At 37.0% G+C, this 23,264-nt stretch overlaps 1 protein-coding gene across 1 annotated transcript in view; it reads right to left on the reverse strand.

Annotated features, from left to right (window-relative positions):
* The window catches only part of ADAMTS5 (ADAM metallopeptidase with thrombospondin type 1 motif 5), a 63,187-nt gene that overhangs the window by 19,537 nt on the left and 20,386 nt on the right, over positions 1-23,264 (reverse strand). The window contains exon 3 of the mRNA XM_007943504.2: positions 12,422-12,589. Within this exon, the coding sequence (XP_007941695.1) occupies positions 12,422-12,589 (168 nt within the window). The remainder of the gene's footprint in view (positions 1-12,421; positions 12,590-23,264) is intronic.

Raw genomic sequence — 23,264 nt, forward strand, 5'->3', positions numbered from 1 at the left:
AAATCAGACTTGATAGCAGTGCATTGCATTTCATGGCTCGCAGTGTTACAGTTAAATGAAATTATTTTATAACACATAATTTAAAAATAGCCATTGTGCTGAGACACTAAAAGAAATCAGGATAAACCTAAAGGAAATCAGACAGTGAACTTAATAGTAATTTTAATAAAAGTAAGTATAAGTTTCAGAAATAGTTTTTTTTTTGCACTGTAGTTATACCCCCATTCTCCATTTCCAACTTCCTCATGTGTCTATTTCATATTTCCTTCCCCCTGATCCCATAAATAGTACCCAAGGTGATAACTCATTCATTTCTGCACTCAGTGAACAAGCATTTGCTCAGCACCTACGAAGTTCTAGATAACTAATAGGGAGATGCGGAAAGATACAGAAAAAGGCTCACATATTTCCATCAATGGAACTGGGAGTAAAGGAGATAGACTAAATAAAGTGTTTCTCTTAAATGGATAAGAATTTTAATAAAAAAACTTCCAAGATTCACAAAAAAAAATGAGTAATGGGATAAGAAAAGAAACAAAACTTTGGTAATTTTTAGCATAGGCCAATCTTTTTACTCTTCTCTGCTCTCTTCCCTTTGTGTCTATTATTTTTTGAGATTCATATTTGTGGGTTTGTGATATATTTGGAGCATGTCTGCCAAAACCAGGCTGCATGGTGAACTGAGGAGTATAGTGTATGTGCTGCCAAAGTGAGCACTGAACTGGGCAATATAAAGGCAAGCAGGAGTGAAATGAAAAATCAATGGAATCTGGGATATGGACAATGCAAATTCAGGTGTTGAACGTGTCTTACCTCCTCAAAAAAAGCTTCCCTGAAAATTCCAGCCCCAATTAGTGAATATCATCAATTTTCTCCTGTCATATACTAGTATGCATATTGCCCATCTCTTTCTGTTTTTTTTTTTCTTTCAACCTGAGTCCTAGGATTTACACATTTGTTAGAACGTTGTTGTTAGGTGCCATCGAGTTGTCTCCAACTCAGAGCAACCCTATGCACAGCAGAACGAAACACCGCCCGATCCTGAGCCAGCTCCATGATTCTTGCTATACTTGAGCCCATTGCTGCCGCTACCATGTCAATCCATCTCGAGGAGGGTCTTCACCTCCTTCATCGACCCTCCTCCTTACCAAGCATGACATCCTTCTTCAGGGAATGGTCCATTCTGAAAACATGACCAGAGGAGGTGAGACAAAGCCTGACCATTCTCACCTTCAAGGCACATTCTGGATGCACTTCCTCCAGAACAGACCTATTAGTTCTTTTAGCAGTCCAAGGTACTTTCAGCATTCTTCACCAGCACCACAAATCAAAAGCATCAACTCTTCTTCGGTTATCCTTATTCATTGTCCAGCTCTCACATGCATATAAAGTGATTGAAAATACCGTGGCTTGTGTCAGGTGCACCTTCGTCCTCAAGGAGACATCTTTGCTCTTCAGCACTTTAAAGAGGTCCTTTGAAGGCGATTTGCCTAGTGCTATACGTCATCTGAGTGAGTTCTGGTAGTCTAGTGCCTAAGGCACTTGACTGCTAACCAGAAGGCTGGCGGTTCAAACCCACCAGCCAATCCTCGGAAGGAAGATGAGGCAATCTACTTCCATAGTGATACTGCCTCAGAAACCCAAGGAGGGGTTGCTATGAGGTGGGCCTGACTCGACGGCACATAACAACAACAACAACAACATACATCATCTGATGTCCTGACTGCTGTTTCCATTGGCATCGATTGTAGAACTAAGCAATGTGAAGTCTTTGACAATTTCAATTTTTTCTTCATTTATTGTAATGCTGCTTATAGGTCCAGTTGTGAGGATTTTTATTTCCTTTATATTAAGATGTAATCCATACTGCAGACTGTATTCTTCAATCTTCACCAGTAAGTACTTCATGTCATCTTCACTTTCAGCAAGAAAAGTTGTGTCATCAGCATATTGCAGGGTGTTAATGATTCTTCCTCCAATCCTGATGCCAGGTTTTTCTTCATATCATCCAGCTTCTTGGATTACTTGCTCAGCATACAGATTGAATAAGAATGGTGAAAGGATACAACCCTGACACACTCTCTTCTTGATTTTAAACCATGTGTTCCTTTATTGTGTTTGAAAGACATCCTCCTGGTCTATGTACAGGTTCCTCATGAGTACAATTAAGTGTTCTGGAATTCTCATTCTTCTCAATGTTATCCACAGTTTGTTACGATCCATACAATCAAATGCTTTTGCATAGTCAATAAAACACAAGTAAACATCTTTCTGGTATTCTTTACTTTGAGCCAAGATCCATCTGTCATCAGCAATAATATCCCTTGTTCCACATCCTCTTCTGAATCTAGCCTGCACCTCTGGAAGTTCTCTGTCAATATACTGCTGCAACCATTTTTGAATTATCTTCAGTAAGATTTTACTTGCATGTGATATTAATGATACTGTTAGATAATTTCCACATTCTGTGGGATCACTTTTCTTTGGAATGGGTATAAATATGGATCTCTTTCAGTCAGTTGGCCAGGCAGCTGTCTTCCAAATCCCCTGGCATAACCGACTGAGTGGCTCCAGTGGGGCATCCATTTGTTGAAATATCTCAGTGGATATTCTGTCAATTCCTGGTGCCTTGTTCCTTGCCAATTACCTCAGCACAGCTTCAACCTCTTCCCTCAATACCATTGGTTCTTACATATGCCACCTCCTGAAATGGATGAAGATCAACCAGTTCTTTTTGGTATAGTGACTCTGTGTATTCTTTCCATCTTCTTTTGATGCTTCCTGCATCATTCAATATTTTGCCCATAGAATCTTTCAATACTGCAATTAGAGGCTTAAATTTTTTCCTCACTTCTTTCAGCTTGAGAAATGCCCACTGTGTTCTTCTCTTTTGGTTTTCTAACTCCAGGTCTTTGCACATTTCATTATAGTAATTGGCTTTGTCTGCTTGATCTGCTCTTTGGAATCTTCTGTTCAGCTCTTTTATCTTGCCATTTCTTCCATTTGCTTTAGCTACCCTCTGCTCGAGGGCAAGTTTCAGAGTCTCTTCTGACATTCATTTTGGTCTTTTCGTTCTTTCTTATCTTTTTAATGACCTCTTTCTTTCTTCATGGATGATACTCTTGATGTCATCACAGTTCTTCTGGTTTTCAGTCATTGGTGTTCAATTCATCAAATCTATTCTTTAGATGGTCTCTAAATTCAGGAGGGGTATATTCAAGATCATATTTTGGCTCTCATGGACTTGTTTTAATTGTCTTCAACTTCAAGTTGAACTTGCATATGAGCAGTTGATGGTCTGTTCCACAATCAGCTCCTGGCTAGGTTTTGGCTGAAGATATTGAGCTTTTCTATCACCTCTTGCCACAGATGTAATCAATCTGATTCCTGTGTACTCTGTCTGGTGAAGTCCACGTGTACAGCTGCCATTTGTGTTGTTGAAAAAAGGTATTTACAATGAATAAGTCATTGGTCTTGCAAAATTCTATTATGTTAGAGTAGCAATGAAAATAACAAATCTTTGCTATGTTGTTCTTAGTACTTTATATGTAGTACTTTATTTAAGGAAGGAGCTCTAGTGATGTAGTGGTTAAGGCATTTGGCTGCTAAACAGAAGGCTGGAGGTTTGAACCCACCAACCGCTCTTCAGAAGAAAGATGAGGCAGTCTGGTCTGATAAAGATTTGTAGACTTGGAAACTCAACGGGGCTTGCTATAAGTCAAAATCAACTCAATGGCAGTAAGGGTTTTTTTTTTTTTTTTTTTTGAGTTATTTAAGGAGCCCTGGTGATGCAATGGTTAAGAGCTCAGTTGGCAACTGAAAGGCTAGCAGTTCAACCCTACCAGCTGCTCTATGGAGAAAGATGTGTCAATTTGCTTCCATAATGATTTACAGCCTTCAAAGCATATGAGACAATTGTACTCTACAGGGTCTCTAAGAGTTAGACTGACTTGATGGCACATAGCAATAACACAGTTCATTCAATCCTCATGAGAACCCTTTGAGATAAATTCTATTATTTTCCTTATTTCACAGATGTAGAAACTGGGGTACATAAAAGATAGATCATTTACTCAAAGTCACATAGTTATGAGGGTTTTGTGCTCAAAGCCTCTCCTCTTCATTACTTATTATACTGCCTCTATTTAGCATGCCTAGTTTCTTGTTTTATTGCTGAAGAACAGGCATGTGTAGACAGTTAATCAGTTGCTGTTGAATTGATTCTGACTCATAGTGACCCCACTGGTCGTCAGAGCAGAAGTGTGCTCCATAGGGTTTTCAACGGTTGATTGTTGAAAGTAGATTGTCAGACCTTTCTTCTGAGGCACTTTTGGGGTGGATTTGTACCTTCAATCTTTTAGTTAACAGACAGGAATGTTAATTATTTGAACCACTCAGAGACTCCATGGGTATTTGTAAGGAACCCTTAGATGGTGGCTATTATGCCAAATGGCAGAAGCACCAGTCAAAAAATCTAATCTTGTCTAAATATTAAGTGGCTGAATGTTTTGCTCAAGTGAGTTGGCCCCTCCTTAATTTATTTTCAAGATCTGTGAAATGTTTCTCTCTTCACTGTGGTACTGTAAGGGTAAAATGAGCCAACAGTGATATAAGGGAGAACAAGAACAATATGAAACACATGATACTTGGTACTGTCCTAATATGGTGGCTCCGGTGGCATAGTGCCTAAGGCATTTCACTGCTAACCAGAAGGCTGAAGGTTCAACCCCACTAGACACTCCTTGGAAGGAAGACTTGGCAAATTACTTCTGTAGAGATACCACCTGGGAAAACCAAGGAGGGGTCACTATGAGTCGGATCTGACTCAACGGCAGTGAGTTTGGTGTTTTTGATTTTTATGCCTAATATATTTAACAATCTTTTAGATATATTTATTTATCTATTTTATTGAACAAAAGAAAATCATATTCAAATCACATTTTCTACTGACAGATGGAATATTCATATTTTACATACACTATAAATGTTTTAAAAACTATATTCAAGTCTCTTCAAAGGGAATATCTTAGAATTTGTAAATCTCTTATGGAAGCATTATATGAAAATGAATAAAGAGCAAAGTTCCTATTTAACTTCTGAGCCAGAACATTTGAAGAGGTAAAGCTTCTTAAGGCAAGCCAGAAAAAGCATTAAAAATAAGTATGCAGCCAAAGAGAACTTTGGGAGAAAAACATCAAGTTAAAAGAAAAACATCAGTGTCAAGTCAGTAGGAAAGAATGATAGTAAAACCTCAATATGCTTTGTTTAGAAGACAGAGTTAAATTAGATTTACTTCAGAACTCCATGAACAGTGTTATCTTCACTATGATACAAAAAAAAGAGTATTGTGCAAACTGAGAAATGCTTAGCAGACTGCTGATTTTAGAACACTGTCAACAAATCTCTGAGACAGCAAGAATGCTGTCCAATTCTTCAAAAGTGCTGTTTTCAGAAATTTTACTTTATAAAAGCACAAACTGTAAGGCTGTGTAACCAATATTAGTTGGGAAGTCTTTACCATGTTGTGCACGTGCATGTGTCTACCCCATTTATCTCAAGCCAAAATAACTCACCATCTCTCTATGATCCACAGTCTTGGACACCCATTTCACCTCACTAGTACATGATGAGGGAAAAGAAATGTATAATGTGGACAATCTGAAATCAGCTCACAAATGAGGTGACTTCAAGATATCTTTTCAATGCTTAACACAAAAGTGTAATTTCTTTAAATGAATAACATATTTGCTTTGTTGTTGTTGTGTTGTTATGTGCCGTTGAATGGGACCTGACTCATAGCGACCCCTCCTTGGGTTTCTGAGGCAGTATCTCTGCGGAAGTAGATTGCCCAACCTCCCTTCCGAGGAGTGGCTGGTGGGTTTGAACCACCAGCCTTCTGGTTAGCAGTCAAGTGCCTTAGGCATTATGCTACCAGAGCTCCCATATTTGCTTTACTATTACAATTATATCAGGTTGATGTTTTTCCTGAAAGTCATCTGGAGGTCACCTTTACTTGCTAAAAATGAAATCATTTATTTCTTAATTGCCATTAGCTTATTAACCCAAACTTGTCAATATTAGGATTTGTTGCTGCATCTGTTTTTTGATCCTGAAATATATACTATAATTTATTTTTGTGTCGAATTATGTTCTTTTGCAGTAGAAGAAGTACCAAACAACAAAAAATCAATGTAGAGTCTGATTATGAATCTCATGGTATAAAATATTTAGATCTAAGTAATAATGGATTGTATATACTTTTTCCATTATAAAAATACGCAGAGTTTGCAGGAAGGGTGAGAGAGGAACTTGATTAATCTTTCAGTATCACTTATATTGACCTCTAGTGGCATCCAATCTATTTCTGACTTTTTCTTCATTCTCTTTACTTTTTTTCTCAACTATATCTCTGTCACATAGTTTTAAAAGTTTGGAATCCTATCTGGGCTTTGCTGCCAACATTTTCTCTGGTTGTCCTGTTCCCCAAATTCTCAAGCTGCCCCTTCCTTCCTTCCTTCCTTCCATTCCTTCCTTCCTTCCTTCCTTGCTTCCTTTCCTCCCCACTTCCTCCCTCTCTCCTTTTTAACATTGTGTATATACAACTTTACAGTTTCTAACAAAGACAACAGAATTATTGGCATGCATATTGTACATATATATACTATTTTTTACCACCCTTGTTTAGTTAGATGCTTAAAGTAAGGTGAAAGTTTAAAATGCAATTATTTTAGATGGACAAATAAAAAAATGTCTCTCCATGACAGAGAATTCCACTAATGGATGACAGGAGGTATGCCAAGCTTCTAGGAAACCAAACAGAAAAAAATCTCAGGTTTTACATGTGTGTTTCTAGCACCAGTTGTCTTTCATGTAAATGAAGAATGAAAATGATCAGATAAGGTGGTGGTGCCTAAGGCACTTGACTGCTAACCAGAAGGCTGGTGGTTCAAACCCACCAACCACTCCTCAGAAGGAAGATGGGGCAATCTAATTCCGTAGTGATACTGCCTTGGAAACCCAAGGAGGGATCGCTATGAGTTGGGTCCGACTTGACAGCACATAACAACAACAACATTTCCTAGCATTGTAGTTATCTTAGTCTTCTCTTCCTTCTCAATGCACAGGCATGAAATTAAGCATTGGCCCAACTATTCATGGCCAAGAGAAATCAATCAATGTTCTTAATGAAATTCATGCATGGAAGCCTGGCCACACTACATACTCTTCCTTTTCGTGTCATATTGTCGTCTTCCTACCTTTGCACAGCTTTCTGATCTTTATTTGAATGGCTAACACCAAAAAGAAACTGGTGCATCTGCCTGCTCTTTGATGAATCATTATCGACCCAGTGACAGATAAATCAACAAGGGCATTGGAAAAGGAAGGCACAAACAAGTGTTGCTTGATCAAAGGTACTTCATGGGGCCTGTTTATGAAATTGCTTGAGGCACTAGGTGTACTGCTTAGCAGCTGTTAATCCCAAGGTAATTAGATATAGAATTTTCTGTGTTAAAAGATGAATCATAGCATTTTCAAAACATATAGCACCCTAGCCTTAAAATATATGTTGCATTTGCATATACTTTTAAAGAATATATTTATTGTGAAAATCAAGATACTACCATAATGGACTTTAATTATTTTGAGCATTAACTTAAAACCTGAATGTTAAGATCTTACTGCTAGCTTTACCAATTCACATAAATGATTTTGTAATACCATTTTATCTCCTAAGTTCTGTGTTCAGTAAGAGACTGTAAACTTAGTTTGTTGATTATGCTACTTGTTAATTTTTCAAAACTCTCAGATTTTCTGAGCAGCCTGTGTTGTAAGTGTGCTTGAGCTATATCTACCTAGATGGTGGCCTTTCTCATCACTTGACATTGTGGGCTTAATGATACAGCCAGTACAGCTATCACTTTCGACTTCAAGGTTATCAAGCATTTGAGAAAAGAAATTTGATAATCGGCTTTCACTGCACAATTTCCCTGCCAGTGCTTACCTTTATTTTCCAGCTTCATACTCCTAGTCAGCTTCCTACAGCTGACTTGTACAAACACTGCAGAATGCACTGCAGAATGTCTACAAGTATCTTGGCCAGGTGGAGGGTCCCATGAGATGTAGCTTCTCCTTTTCTGAACCACAAATGTACAAGCACCATGAATTTGAAATGTGCACACTGACTTTTCAACCATAACCTAATTGCTATACATTTCTTGCTGAAACTAAATCAGGAAACATTCAGTATTAATGAATCTAAATTTGGCAGTAGCTGAATCCTCAAATGTCCAGCTACTTATGGCTAATAATTCAAAAAATAAATAAAATGATTTGAAATTAATTTTACCTTAAGACCTCATTTCTCCAGCATCACTGAGGGTAGGAGGGAGAGGGATGAGATACTACACATAAATAGATTTTCCAGATAATGTACTGTTTTAGGAACCATCTAAAAATTGCACATACTTTGTGAGAATATCAACTTGAAATCACCATTTCCTTTGCTACTTTTATATTAGTGTCACAATTTAACCTTGGCTATTTTGGTCATGTTGTCAGAAGGGACCATTCCCGGGAGAAGGATATCATGCTTGGTAAAGTGGAGGATCAGCGAGGAATGGGAAGGCCCTCAATAAGATGGATTGACACAGTGGCTGCAATGATAGGCTAAGGCACAGCAAGGATTGTGAGGCTGGCACAGGACTGGGCAGTGTTTTGTTCTGTTGTACATAGCATTGCTATGAGTCGGAGCCAACTCAACAGCACCTAACAACAACAAATGGCCAAAAGTCATTTTTCTGAGTATAGATTACTAACTATATCATGCTACAATTTAGAGGTACATTTAGGGACCATAGGGAGCTCTGGTGGCATAGTGGGTAACATGTTTTGGCTGCTAACCAGAAGGTCAGTGGTTCAAACTCACCACTACCTGCTCCTCAGGAGGAAGGTGATGCAATCCACTTCCAGAAAGATGTACAGCATTGGAAACCCAGTGGGGTTGCTATGAGTCAGAAATGACTTGATGTCAGTGAGTTAGGGTCCATAAAGTTGTGATAGGGTTTTTGACCCCCTGGTAAATGGTAGCAGACAACTGTGTTTTTTTCTTTTAGGAGTACTTTTTTACAAATCCTGGCTTCTCCCTCAATGCTAAATGATATCACTTCTTTTTCTGTTTACCCATCTGAAGCATCCTTCTCCATGACTATTTGATTATTTCAAATTGTCAGTGTCCTAGGACAAGAAAAATTCTATTTGGATAATGAATATGCATATAAATAAATGGGCCCTGAAAAGAATCCTGTGTCACTCTATATGAATAAAGTGAAAGGGTTTTATGAGATAGCTTCATAATGTCAGTTTGATCTTCTCACAAAGTTGTGTTTATTTGTATGTTTGTTTGATTTTCCTTCTCAGCTTGAGCTCGGTCTGAAGTTGAAATGTCAGAACCTCAACTGCCTCAAAATTGAATTTATTAGTTCCTATGGCCACACTTTCACTTTAAACTGATCTAAGTTAAGTTTTTGTTCACCATTTAAATGTTATCTACGCAGTGCACTGCCATCAAGTCTGATGGGACTCATAACAACGACCCCTCCTTGGGTTTCCAGAAGTAGATTGCCCTAAGGGCTTCAAATTAAAATGTAAATAATCTTAATTCAAAGAGCTCTGGTAGCTTAGTGCCTAAAGCACTTGGTTGTCAACCAGAAGGCTGGCAGTTCAAACCCACCATCCACTCCTCAGAAGGAAGATTGGGCTCCATAGAGATGCTACCTCAGAAAACCAAGGAGGGGTTGCTATGAGTCAGGGCTGACTCAACAGCACATAACAACAACAACAACAATCACAATTCAGAGAGTATCACTGTCCCAATTCCATATATGCTATTTGAAATGAGACATAATTGAGTTTCACCATTGCACTATTCCACCTTTGATTTTTGTTATTGTGAAATTGCTTTTTGTTTGTAGACTACTGAGATTTAAAAAAATCTCAAAAATCTTAAAAAACATTTTTTTTTTAAAAGGACTGCCTACGTAACATATTGAAAAATGAGAAAGTTTAGATTTGTCAATTTAAATTAACAGAGAAATAAACTATATGAATTTTCTGTCTAGAGAATTTTGGCAATTGAATTTCTATATTTAACATGCACATGGAAAATTCAGATGAGATATTATCAGTGCAAATGAATAATATTTATTTCTACTAAAACTGTGTCTTGCTTACTCTCTACCATGAGTCTTTTGAACAGAGACAGAAGACATGCATAAAATATGAATATTTGTTGTAAAATTAAAATAAATCAGTGTGGACTCTTAATATAGAGATTATTGTTTGAAAAAAGTAAAGACAATGCAGAAAACATATTTACTGCACAGAAAATAAGATCATAAATTCCACAAACATGAAATAAATGAATCATTCCAAAATTATGGTATTAAGGAACAAAATTCTGCATAGCATTGTAATTAGCTGACCTAATATTTGTACAGGAAAAAAAAATATATGGTCCCATTTTAGCCATAAGTATTTGCTGCCTTAGCAACTAAATCCCATTCATTTAGTGATTCAAAGTTTAGCTCAACCTCTTGGAATGTGTAACATGTGATTTTGAAATAAAATATTAATCTTATTTAACTTTCAGAAAAGCTGAAAAAACAGCAAAAATTAATATTAAGATTGGAGGCTAAAATTCTACCCCAAACACAATTTAAAATTAGGTATGGAATTGATCCATATAGACAGATAATTAGGTAAGCATTCATTTTAAGGCATTATCAACATTTAATCAGCATTTTAATGAACTCAGTGAAAAATTATTACATTATTATTAGTCTTATGGAAAAGTCAAATACATTGATTCTTAGTATTGTTTGTAAGTGTTTGAGATATTGGAGTATGCTTTCAACCGAAAAACAGTATTTATTTGGTACTGAGAGAAAGTTTTAATCAACAGAGACCTGGAGTGCCTTCAGGAGTAGGAAACTTAAATTGTAGCAAGGAAAAAAAGAAATGTAACAAGTAGGTAAAGCATTAACAGCTCATCAGTGAAGTGGCAAAAATGAGTTAACAAACTGATTTTGGCTATGTGATACTAAAGAATTGAGCAGCTGATTTTTGTTTGCCAGAAATGAATTTATTACTTGTTTTAATATTTATGTGACCAAAGCTCAAGACTGCCAACCCACTAAGAAATTATGCAAGTACCATGTCCCAATTTTGGTGGAAGTGAGAAACAACAGACATCACAAATCATAAATTCTTTTCATCCAACTTTAAATCCTACCTTACGAGACATGAGTGCAAATATGATCACAAAGTTCTGTCATTTGCAATTTAACCACTAGTTTCAGAAGAGGCAAGTATTAAAAAAAAGAGAAACTACAGGAAATGACAATATGTTCATTTCTGTAGATGAGAAGATGGAACTATTTGGTCTCTGAAGATTTCTTCTAATGCTAAGCCATCTATCTTCCTGTGTTTCTGTTATTTTAAAGTAATAAAGCATGCTAAGAATTTTCATCAGCTTGTTTCAAAGATTATTTTCCAGTCAGAATGAATAATTTCTAAAAACTGTGACTGTCTTGGTATTTAATATAATTTATAGCACTAATTCTAGATGTATAGAATTTATTTAAAAAGTCTTCTAGACTCTTGCATGGTACCTAAAGGACAAAGGCACAGATTTTCTTTTGAAGTTTTGAAGTAAGTGTTTTCCCATCATTCAGATGGCTTTTCTCTTTCTGCAGTTTCCACTCAACTTTCAGAGGAATCTGCTGTTAGGATAAAACCAAATTCTCCTTGTCAATGCAAATCTAGATAGGGCTTCCTTCTTGGCTTTAGGCTGCCATAAAGAGAACCTGACAGAATTGTCACCTACATCTTTACCACGCCCCTCTACTAGGCATGTAGCAAATAATTCTGAAAGTCATATTAATAGCAGGGAAACAAAGATATCTGCCAAAGTTCTCACAGGAAGCTGGTGGTAAGTGAGGGAATAAAAGCCAGGCTTCCAGAGCACTGGCTAAGCATTCTGTGTGGTCTCCCACACTGTTTGTCTTTTGAACTTTTCAATTCAAAAGCAAAAATACCATCCTTATAATGCCACCAAAGATGTTGGCATTACATACCATTAGACATAGTCCTCTTACCCCATTTTCTGGCATTATATAAACAACCAATATCTTAGAGGGTAAATGGAATATTATGAGGGTTTAATGAAACAAGCCTAACGCATTTGACTGGTAACCAGAAGGCTGGTGGTTCAAACCCACCAGCCACTCCTTATAAGGCAGAGTGGGCAATCTACTTCTATAGAGATACCACCTCAGAAACCCAAGAATGGGTCACTATGAAACAAAACTTGTAATAACCCCAACTTTTGCTGTGAGCTTACGTTGTCCTTAATGATACATACCATGGCCATCATCCAGGAACTCTGTGATAGTGGCCGACGTACATTTGGACCAGGGTTTGGATGCATCAATGCTGGTTAAGATGGAAGACATTAAGCGCTTATCTTCTGTAGAACCAAAGTTCTCTTCACAGAATTTGGAATCATCATGGGAGAGGCCAAGTAGATGTCCTGAGAACAGAATATAGGATGCAAAAATAATGGATGATTTTGCATTTTTACTTTTCCATGATAATTATGCTAACACTTCACTTTTTCCCCAAGTGTAGATCTGTTCATTTTAAGTGACTTCTTACCCAGAAACTGCAGTCTAACAAAATTAAAGCTGCATGTAGTTAGTAAAACAGTTGTTTTTGGGAAACATATAGATGAAAACTGTAAAATTAAACTAAGGAGTGAATCTTCCCATAATTCATCTGGATCACATATGGTCATTGTTATATACAGAAACAAGTCCTTATTTAGAATCTAGAATTTGTGAGGCAACTGTGGGATTATGTCACTGCCCTCACTGCATATTATTTGGATTGTCTAGTTTTTGGCCTTCTCTGATCAACACTACATCCCATGAGAGGAGAGCATCCCTTGCCGTCCACTGCTGAAACCTCTATATTGTTGTTGTTAGGTGCCATGAGTTGATTTTGACTCATAGTGACCCCCTGTGACTGAGTAGAATTTCCCATGGAGTATTATTGGCTGTATCCTTATGAAAGCAAATCCCCAGCAGATTGCAGAGCTGTTATGTAGATTCAAACCACCAACTTTTAGTTTAGCAGCTGAGGGATTAACTGTTCTATCACCAGGACTCCTTAAAACCTCTGTATTTACTCAAATAAAATTTCCTGAAGTTTGCAAACTCTTAAGTACATGATTTTGAATGGCTGTTGTTGCTGTAAACTGCTGTCAAGTCAGCCCCAGCTAATGGTGACTTCATGAACCACTGAACAAAACATAACCCAGCCCTGTGCCATCCCCATGATCAATTGCAGATATGACTATTGCAATTCATAGGTTTTCATTGGCTGATCTTTGGAAGGAGATAACCAGGCCATTCTTCCTAGTCTATCTTACTCTGGATGGTCCATCGAAACCTAACTGGAATTGCAGTAACACCTAAGTCTCCACTGACAGACAGGTAGTGGCTGTACATGAAGTATGGTGACCAGGAATCCAACCCTGATCTTCCACATGGAAGGTGAGAATTCTACCAATGTCCCCTATTTGAAGGATAATGGTTTCTACTTTCTTAGTCAAGTAAATAGACAGCTACAGAAGAGATGACTAGGGGCAGAAAAGAAAGAAGTGAAATTAGGAACGTTGCTTCACCCTTTTATTTCTTTGAGTTATTTAGTGAGCTGTGAATGTTTACTAGTCTTATAAATAAATGGCATATTTTGAAAATATATCTACATTTAAAATTTTCTAAAATACAAAGCTACGCATCACAAGATGTTAGAGCTCAAATTAAAAACACAGTGGGAATGTATGTCATTGTCCAAATGACTCAGGCAAGTGGTATTGATTCTTTGGTATCAAACCTGGTTCTCTGGAATCCCAAATCAATGCCATTTCCATTTTACCAAGCTAGATATTATTTCACAGAGCATATAATCACACTCTTATGATCTCACTGAATCAGTTTTTATTACATGAAACTAATTCTCAGATAGTTTAAGGATAAAATGCACTTCCAAGTAAGTAAAAAAAAAAAATGCTGGTGAAAAAAATTCTAGACAGGGGTTGGTAGAAACTCTAAAAGGTAGACAACAAATTACCTTAGTAGTATCATTTTGCATGAGGGCAGTGGTGGCTCAGTTGAAGACATCTTTCCTTTTGTGAGGGAAGACCCAGGTTCAATTTTCAACCAATACACCTCAAGGACAGTTGCCACATATCTACCACACATCTGTGTGTTGCTATGATGCTGAACAGGTTTCAGCAGAGCTTCCAGACTAAGACAGATCTACCTCTTTGTAAAAGTAATGCAAAAATTTATTTCTTCAGCCAATGAAGAAAGCCCTTATTAAAGAAATAGATCACAATGAAGAGCTAGATCACAACTGTCCAATCTTATTGTGCATGGGATTGCCATGAGTCAGAGGCCAACACCAAGGCAGCTAACAACAACAGTAACAGTGTTTATTTTTTCCCCAAAGGTTTAGAGAATTGCACACAAACCACTAAAAAGAATGTAGAAAATACTATAGTAAAATGACTACTGCATTCTGCTAGGTTCCTGAATGCCAAAGTTGGAACATTAGATATTTTGCAGAGTCCAGAGCACACAAGTAAAACTTGACCGAGAAGAACTCTTTCAGGCCACATTCCAACTGCTTTTGGTCAGCTTGTTAAATCACTAATGCCTCATAGCAAAATTGTCCACTGAGCAGCTGGCTGCTGTGGCTGAAATAAAGTGGCTAGAGTGATCTCCTGAGGCTCCACATTGTTAAGCTATTTACATAGATTTTTTACTTGAATATTATTTACTAGGCTAGCTAGTTTCTTTGGGAAACTTTCCCACCACCTCTCACATTTTAACTGGTTGCTTAGAATGTGCATCAGAGCCTATAAAACCAAAGAAACCAATTGTTCTGGCTCATGGTGATCCATGTGTGTCAGGGCAGAACTGTGCTCTATATAGTTTTCAATGACTGATTTTTCAGAAGTAGGTTGCCAGGCCTGTCTTCCAAGCACATATGGGTGGACTCAAAACTTCTAACCTTTCAGTTAGCAGCTGAGCAATTAACCATTGCTCAGGGACTCCATAGCTAGGAAATACATCCCAAATAACATGCAAAGAAACACTGGCAGAAGTACGTCTAATTTTGGAGTGGTATGTTAAATTTTCCAGGGAACCAACAGCTCATAGAAAAACAGAATCTTTCATTGATGTCCTATTCAAAATTGCTTTAAGTAACTTAATGCAGCAAACAAATGTTGAAACTACACTCTGCATTTGAACTTTCCCAAAGTGAAAATTTTATCAGCTAACACTGTGGGATTCATATGGGAATTTCACAGTAGAGTTTTTTCCCCTAGCACAGAAGAGAGAGAGGGAAACTGGTTCAAAGTGACCTCTGCACATGATACTTCTTTGAATTCAAGACATATATTTAAAAAATAACATTCAATATTTGCATTTTATTTCATAAGATGTTCATGTTTACTTCATGGAATAATAGTTTTTTCCTCCAAATTTATACAAATAAATAGCACTTTCCATATGCATTTTTATTACCATGACAAGGGATTTTTCACTTCACTGGGAGGTAGATTTTAGAGTCCTGATTTAAAATACAGGCCACGTGGCAAGCACCAAATTCACTTTAGGAGACCCAGGAGAGTACTTCCTTTTTTTTTTTTCCCATACACTGTGGTAAAGCATATTATTTTAATGATTTCAACTGCATAAGCAAAGTAATTTAAGTTAAAATATTTTGGCATAATTTTATGAATATTTTTGGCATGTTATCTGGCAACATATTATGGATTTGATGCTCCCCAAATTTACTAACCTATTGATGTAAGTTAATTGCTGCTGAAGATTTATCTAAGAAACTTTCGAGTATTGTGCTCTTTTGAAAAACTACTTATATGGAATCAAATTGACAATAGCAACTTGAAAGGTTAGATACAAAACTTTGGGAGCAGAGTGTTCATGTTAATGGGGGAGGACAAATTCAGAAAAGGAGAATGAAAACGATTGCTAACTTGAAGGATGTAATCAGTGTCACTGAATGGTACATGTGGAAGCTGTGGGATCAATGTATATTTTACTATATATATGTATATTTTATACAATTATAAAAAAAGATAACTTAAATCACACCCAAAAGATTGCCATTCTGAGCATGAACAAATCCTACTTGCAATTCTGCAAGATCCAAAAAGAGACATGACATTTGTAGGCACTGCAAAAGTCAGTTAGAACAGACTGTTTGAGTGTCAGTTGAGAAAAAATGGCTCTCTTGAGAGCAAATGAAAGTTATTTCTTCCATGAAGAAAGTCTGCCTGCTCATTTTCAAGGGCAATCAGAGTCTTGAGTAAGATGAAGAACCTTTAAGCACCCAAAGAAACAGGCAGTCGATGCCACAGTAGCTGGAGCCAGGGCACAGTGAGGAGTCCATGTGACTTCTCTTTAGAAGCTGGAAAGGGAATTGAAATGGAAGATTGGTGTGAGGAATGTTTGGACACTCTTCAGGAGAGACATGGCACACATACTAATGGCTGTAAACAACAAAAGAAGAGGTATTTTCAAATGTGAGCTCCAATGAATTATGGTAAGACATCTAACATCAGTAGTCTGAAATTTGCCAATATCCTTGAGACTGGAAATTATAAAGTACATATAAAAGCATATGTTATTCTAAAGGGAAGTAGCCCTGGCGGCAGGACAGTTAAGGGCTCGGCTGCTAACTAAAAGGTTGAACCTGCATTGGGGAAGGACAGAAAAATCTGCTCCCGTAAAATTAAATCAAAGCTCGTTGCCCAGTTGAGTCAATTCCAATTAATAGTGAGCCTTTAGGCCAGAGTAGAATGTTGCATAAAGTTTCCAAGGCTATAAATCTTTAGAAAAGCAGATTGTCTCATCTTTCTTCTGTGGAGAGGTTGGTGGCTTGAACCACTGACCTTTCAGTTAGCAGCCAAGTACTTTAACCACTGCATTACCAGGGCTCATTCCTGTAAAGAAAACAGTCTAGAAAAGCCTAGGGGCAATCTTATTCTGTATCATGGGGTCATTATGAATCAAAAATTGACCTGACAGCACCTAATACCAACAACATTCTAAAGGGACTCTCACATTAGAGAAAGAGATAACATTGTACTACTAAATGCTTTTTTAATAGAGAAAAATCCAAAATTAAAAATATACACTCATTACTTATTGTGTATTGTGTGTAGGTGTTATGAAGGGGGATCAGTATTTATCCTGATGTCACTGATGGCCTAGGATAGCCTTTAGGTTTCACATATCTGCCTTTTCCAGTGAGAGTTTGTTAATAAATCCACTTGGGAACACTTAAAATGGCAAGTGTGGATTGAGAATGAAGCACTTCTCTGACAGGCAGACTCTGTGAGGAGTAGGAGTACCTATGATTTAGATATTCCTGCCTCTGAGATTAAATAGCAAATGAAGAATATAAAGAAATGTACTAGAAAATGCTTGCAACTCCTGTTTTTTTGGTTGTTGCTGTTTTTGTCAAATGATGAAGTTTTAAAGCAGTAGAGTTCGTTAATGGGTAAATTCTGGGAGGACACAGAGGAGAGGAATCCAGAAACCCAGATAGAAAGACAATCGTTGCCCTTATAAAGGCAGAGAAATGTTTCTTTCTCAAGTTGAAGAATAGAAAAGAAAGATGAAGATGAGTCAAAGCAATTTTAAAGGGTAAAAGAGACTTGGGGACACTTATCCAAACTCTCTCAGTAAAACAGGATACACAGTTCTAAAGAGAGACACTAGGTCAAAGTGGATTTAGGGGTTGCAATTACCCATCAGAGTTTAAAGGTAATGTCCTGTAAGTCTTGCTTTAGAGAAGTAATAGTAGTTGTATTTAGAACCATTTATAGTCAGTAGGGAGTCCCAGGATGGTGCCAATGGTTAACAAGCTTGGCTGCTAATGGAAAGGTTAGAGGTTTGAGTCCACCTAGAGGCAACTTAGAAAAAAGGCCTGGTGACCTACTTCTGAAAAATCAGACACAGAAAAATCTACGGAGCACAGTTCTACTTCGATACATATGGGGTCACTGAGTTGGAATCAATCTGATGACAACTAGTTTTTAATTTTTCATGTTCAGCAGATATAACAAGCATTGATACCCAGTTTGTTTAATTATATTGAGCAATGTTGTTTACAGTACTCTCCTTCTTAACAAAATCTTAGTTATTTTTACTGAAAACTTCTCCCCTAAAATCTTAAGGCAACTAAGGACCAAAGACACTTGTGTAGTGCATGCACTTGTAAATGAAACTGTATTTATATACTGAGTAAGATAAAAATAGGAAAAGCATAAGCCACAGTGAAATATACAGAATAATGCAAGTGATGCATTTTGCTGTTGGAAATCATTAGCAAAAGTCAAGATGTAGGTTCGTAAGTGCCTTAGCAGCAAATACTGATCTATTCTTCATAAATATTAAGTAGGGTCAGTCTTCTAATAAGTACCCACATCAAGTCACATCAGGAAAAAGTGTATCGGAACTATGCTAAGGAAAGAAATTTAACAGTAAATTACGTCAAAACAAATTCTGTAACTTACAGCAATCCATAGAGAGCCAACAGGGCAGAGCAGAACTGCCCTGGAAGACTTATAAGGCTTTAATCTTTACAGAAGCAGACTACCACATCTTTCTCTCATGGAGCAACTGGTGGGTTCAAATCATGATCTTTTAGTTAGCAGCCAAACACGTTTAACCTCTGTGCTACTGTACCCATAGGGTTGCTATGAGTTGGAAATGACTTGATAGAAATAACTAATAGTTAATTAGTTAAAGTGTATAAAATCAGAACTATAAATTTCATTGGTAGCTCAGAAATAGCAAACCAAATAGTGGTCTGATAATGTTTTTATTTGGTATATGGGTGACATTTTATTAAATGAATTTCACCTTTGCAATCACATTGCAGATTTAAAGAGCATCTAGCCTCCTTAAATTCACAAGTGAATCTAGTTTGAGAAAAATCTATGATCATATACACCTGGGTGCAGACACATTCCTTCAAAGGAAAGTGTGAGTCTGGGTTCTTATTCAACAGAGGCATTAATGGTCAAGTAGGGTCACTATGAGTCAGAATGGACCCAATGGCAATGGAGTATAGGGATGACTTATAACATTAACCTCAGGAAGGAAATTGGTTGTTTTTCTAAACTTTGGCCTGCAAATTAAACAGAATTTCATGATCTTGTCTCCTGACCCCAAACTGACCAATGGATGAAGGAACATAACACCAGATCCTAAAAAGAAAGTCATAAGAAGCTCTGTAATGTGTTTACTTGGGACAGCTCTGTTCTGATGAAGCATCTGTTCTCAATGAAGTCATGTTTTTATTATACCTAATTTCCCAGCTGGATTACTGAGGTGCAGGAAGGTCTTGCCAGGGGTTGAAAAGTGAGTCAAAAGCTCACATGGGATTAGAAGCTAGAATCCTCCAAGTAGGGAAGCATCAGCTTCAACAGTTGGGTCATACATGTCTATTCAAACACAAACCTTTGTGTAGATGTGATAAAACTCTTAAGCTCCCACTTCAGAATACTAAACATAAACAGTAAATGTGGTATCAATGATGCAATTTGCGATGACAAATATATTTTTTTTCACCTTGTAACTAGTTGTGCTATGGCCTTTTGAATCAAGTTCAGGGTTATATTCCTCAAAATGAACACTTTCTATTAAACCATCATATAATAATAATCAAAATCTGGGACTCTGGGATCTTGAACCTCACCCTAGCAGTACAACTTGTTGCCCTAAACAGATTTCTCATCTTTTTTATGGGCCTGATTCCTCCTTTATGGAAAAATCATTTACTATCAAGTTGACTCAGACTCACGGCAACCCTATGTACATCAGAGTAGAACTGTGTTCCATAGAGTTTTCAATAGCTGATAGTTGGAAGTAGATCACCAGGACTTTCTTGCAAGGTGCCTCTCCATGGACTCAAACCTCCAATCTGTTGATTAGCAGTTGGCCACATTAACAGTTTGGACTACCCAAGAACTCTCTCTTCTCTGGGGTGAACTATTAATAATACTATCTGATGGCATTTTGTGAGAATTAAATGAGATAAAAGATATAAAGTGTTTAGAATATGAGCTTGACATATATTAAGTGCTCAGTAATTGTTGGCAAACCTTATTTTCCTTACTGAGATCCTGGGTTTGTTGTACTTTAACTTAGAAGTATTAGTCTTTAGTGGTTTTGCATAAATCATTAGGTACTAAGAACTCTTGATTTGGGAGGGGGAGAAGAAGTATTTTAATCATAAGAGGAAAAGAAAAATCACATAGTAAGTGTGTGGTATATTTACTTCTTATGCCAACTTCAACTTGCTGGATCTCCATTCAATCTGTGGGTGACAATCTATATGCCTCCTCTGAGAAATACAAATTGGCATTTTATTTTTTAAACAAGATGATGATAAAAACTAAATCTCTCAATGATGCTGACCACATAGTAATAACCTATTGCCACCTTTTAACTGGGAGCCAAGAAAGACATAATACGGCACTGCTCCAAACTGGATAGAGAAAAATGCCCAGGTTGTGTTGATTAAAGCAATGGTTTGGGAAGTAAATATCAAGTTTAATCCTAGCTTCCTTCTCACTTCACATCTCACAGCTAGACCTGACATCTGATTCTGTGCAATTGGCTTTGGTCTATGGTGTTTCCAGGGCCTCTGCAGCTTTTCAAAACATGGCTTTGTTTAATCTGATCATCCATGGGAGCCCAGTCACACACAGATCAGCACAACCAGAGAACACTCTCTAACCACAGCAAAACACAGGCAGCAATACTGTTGTGTCTCACCCACTTCCTAAGTCTCTGCCTGAATATTTGGCTTTGATTTTTTTTTTTTTTTTTAATCTGACTTTAGCTGAGGAAGCATTTTAGAGCCTACCATAATGCAGAAATTCACTTAGCAAATTTTATAATTAACTACTATATGTTACAAATTATGGATTTAATTAGTCTAAATAAAATCAGATTGTCACCCCTAGTGAAAAAGGTGAAGGCCTTCAACGAGATGGATTGACATCATGGCTACAACGATGGGCTCAGGTATAGCAAGGATTGTGAGTATGGCACAAGACTGGGCAGTGTTTCATTCTGTTAGTACATAGGGTCACTGTGAGTTGGAGGCAACTCAATGGCACCCAACAACAACAACCACTAGCATACTAGTAGCTGGCTCAACATCAATAAAATTATTTTAAGGACCATGTTCACAGAAGGTGAAGTTTTCATTATTAAAAGTCAATAAAAATTTTGACAAGTTAAAAATATGAACTCAAAACTTTAACTTACATTAAGTTGAACACTTTCTGCACTTCACATTTGGACCGTAAAATGGCTGTAACCAGGTTCTCACCCTCACTGAAGGCACTGGGACCAGGGTAGTGCTCTTAAGAGTTTGTAGCAACTTTCTTAACTGTCCTAATCATTTAGTCAATGCTTACAAGCACATGACATGACAAAGAGGAAAGTAATTCCTTATTGTCAACTGCAGAGTACATATTAGTTTGAGCTTTATTTTCCAGAAGTCTGTATTGCCATCAGTTAAGTATATACCTTCAGAATCTTTTACTTAAGAAGACTTAGCAGGAAAAAAGTGTTTCAGGCATTTTATAGTACTTAAAAAAAAAAAAAAAAAAGAGTAAGTTTTCAGGATTTTCTATTTAACCCATGTCAGTCTGACTTTAGGTAATTTTAACTACATAGATAGGAAAAGTCCAAGTTAGGGAGTTCATATTTGGCTCTTTCCTTATGTGTTAATTCTCAGTGTAGGCTGGGCTGGAGGTGAGGATGGTAAAAGAAAAAGAATATTTGATTTAATTAGTTCATGAATATAATTTACCTTAATTTATATTTTAAACCACTATGTAAAGGCATCTGGTCAAACCCACCAGCCACTCCTCAGAATGAAGATTGGGCAATCTACTTTCATAGAGATACCGCCTCGGAAACCCAAGGAGGGTTTCCTATGAGCCAGAAACGACTTGACAACAGTGAGTTTGTTTTTTTATGTAAAGAAAAAGAGTCCCTGGGTAGTACGAAGGGTATTACGTTAGGTTGCTAACTGAATGATTGGCAGTTTGATACTTCTAGCATCTCAGAAGAAAGGACTGGCAATCTACTTCTGAAACATCAGCCTTTGAAAACCCTAAGGATCAGTGCTTTACTCTGACACCCTTGAAGTTACCCTCCCAGAATCAGAATTGTGGGGAAGGCAACTGCTTGGTTACAGAAAGAGAAAGTGGTTAGTCACTCCCATGAGAACTTTAAAGTCAATTCAAGAAAGTGTTCTTGACCAAATGTGTAGTTTTTTCTGCTTGTAGAAGAAACAAAGTAGAAACACTATGGGAACAGCCTGGAAATTTTCTGGAAAGCTTATGTTTTGAGTTCAGTAACATCTTTACAATGCCTGCTTGCATGAAGCAAATTGCACATTTTAGAATGAAGCACAAGCAGATTCAAAGCTCTCTGGCAAAAATGAGGTTACAAAACTCATTTTCATCACCATGTGTAGCCTGCATACATCACCTCTAAATCTGGAAAGTAGCAAATATCTAATGAAAATCAAGAGGGGAAATTAACATGAGAAGAATGGAGTAAAATTAGAATACAGAGCATGGTTAGCTCAGGCTGATGGTGTCATGCAACTATCCAAAACTAAAGCTCTGGAAATAGATCAGTGAACTAGATACACAAAATTATATTGGCTGAAGTGGCTCGACCCTAATAACAGACAGCTGATTGGGAAATATTTCATAAGGGTATGTTCTCTAAATTTTGTAAGGCTTATACTTTATAACATGTTTATAATTCTTAAGCAAAAAGAAAAATTAAAAAAAGATAAAGCAATTAGAAAATGAACAAAGCAAATGAAATTCAGATCCTTTTATGAAAGGGAAATTAAATCCATATTCCCAACTTACAGATCTTATATCTCTCAGACTAAGCCATGTATAATATAAATTGGTAAATTAAAGCAAGCAATGTTTGCATGGGGAATGAATTCTAGAGAATTCCATAGGATTAAACAGAGATGACCCATGAAATTAAAAGGAACAAAAAGGTTGTAGTCACATATTAAAGATTCACGCTTGATTTTGTGTATCCTACATT

The sequence above is a fragment of the Orycteropus afer genome, unplaced genomic scaffold, assembly GCF_000298275.1.
Source record: "Orycteropus afer afer isolate SDZICR_OR568_19922 unplaced genomic scaffold, OryAfe1.0 scaffold00108, whole genome shotgun sequence".
Taxonomy (NCBI): Eukaryota; Metazoa; Chordata; class Mammalia; order Tubulidentata; family Orycteropodidae; genus Orycteropus; species Orycteropus afer.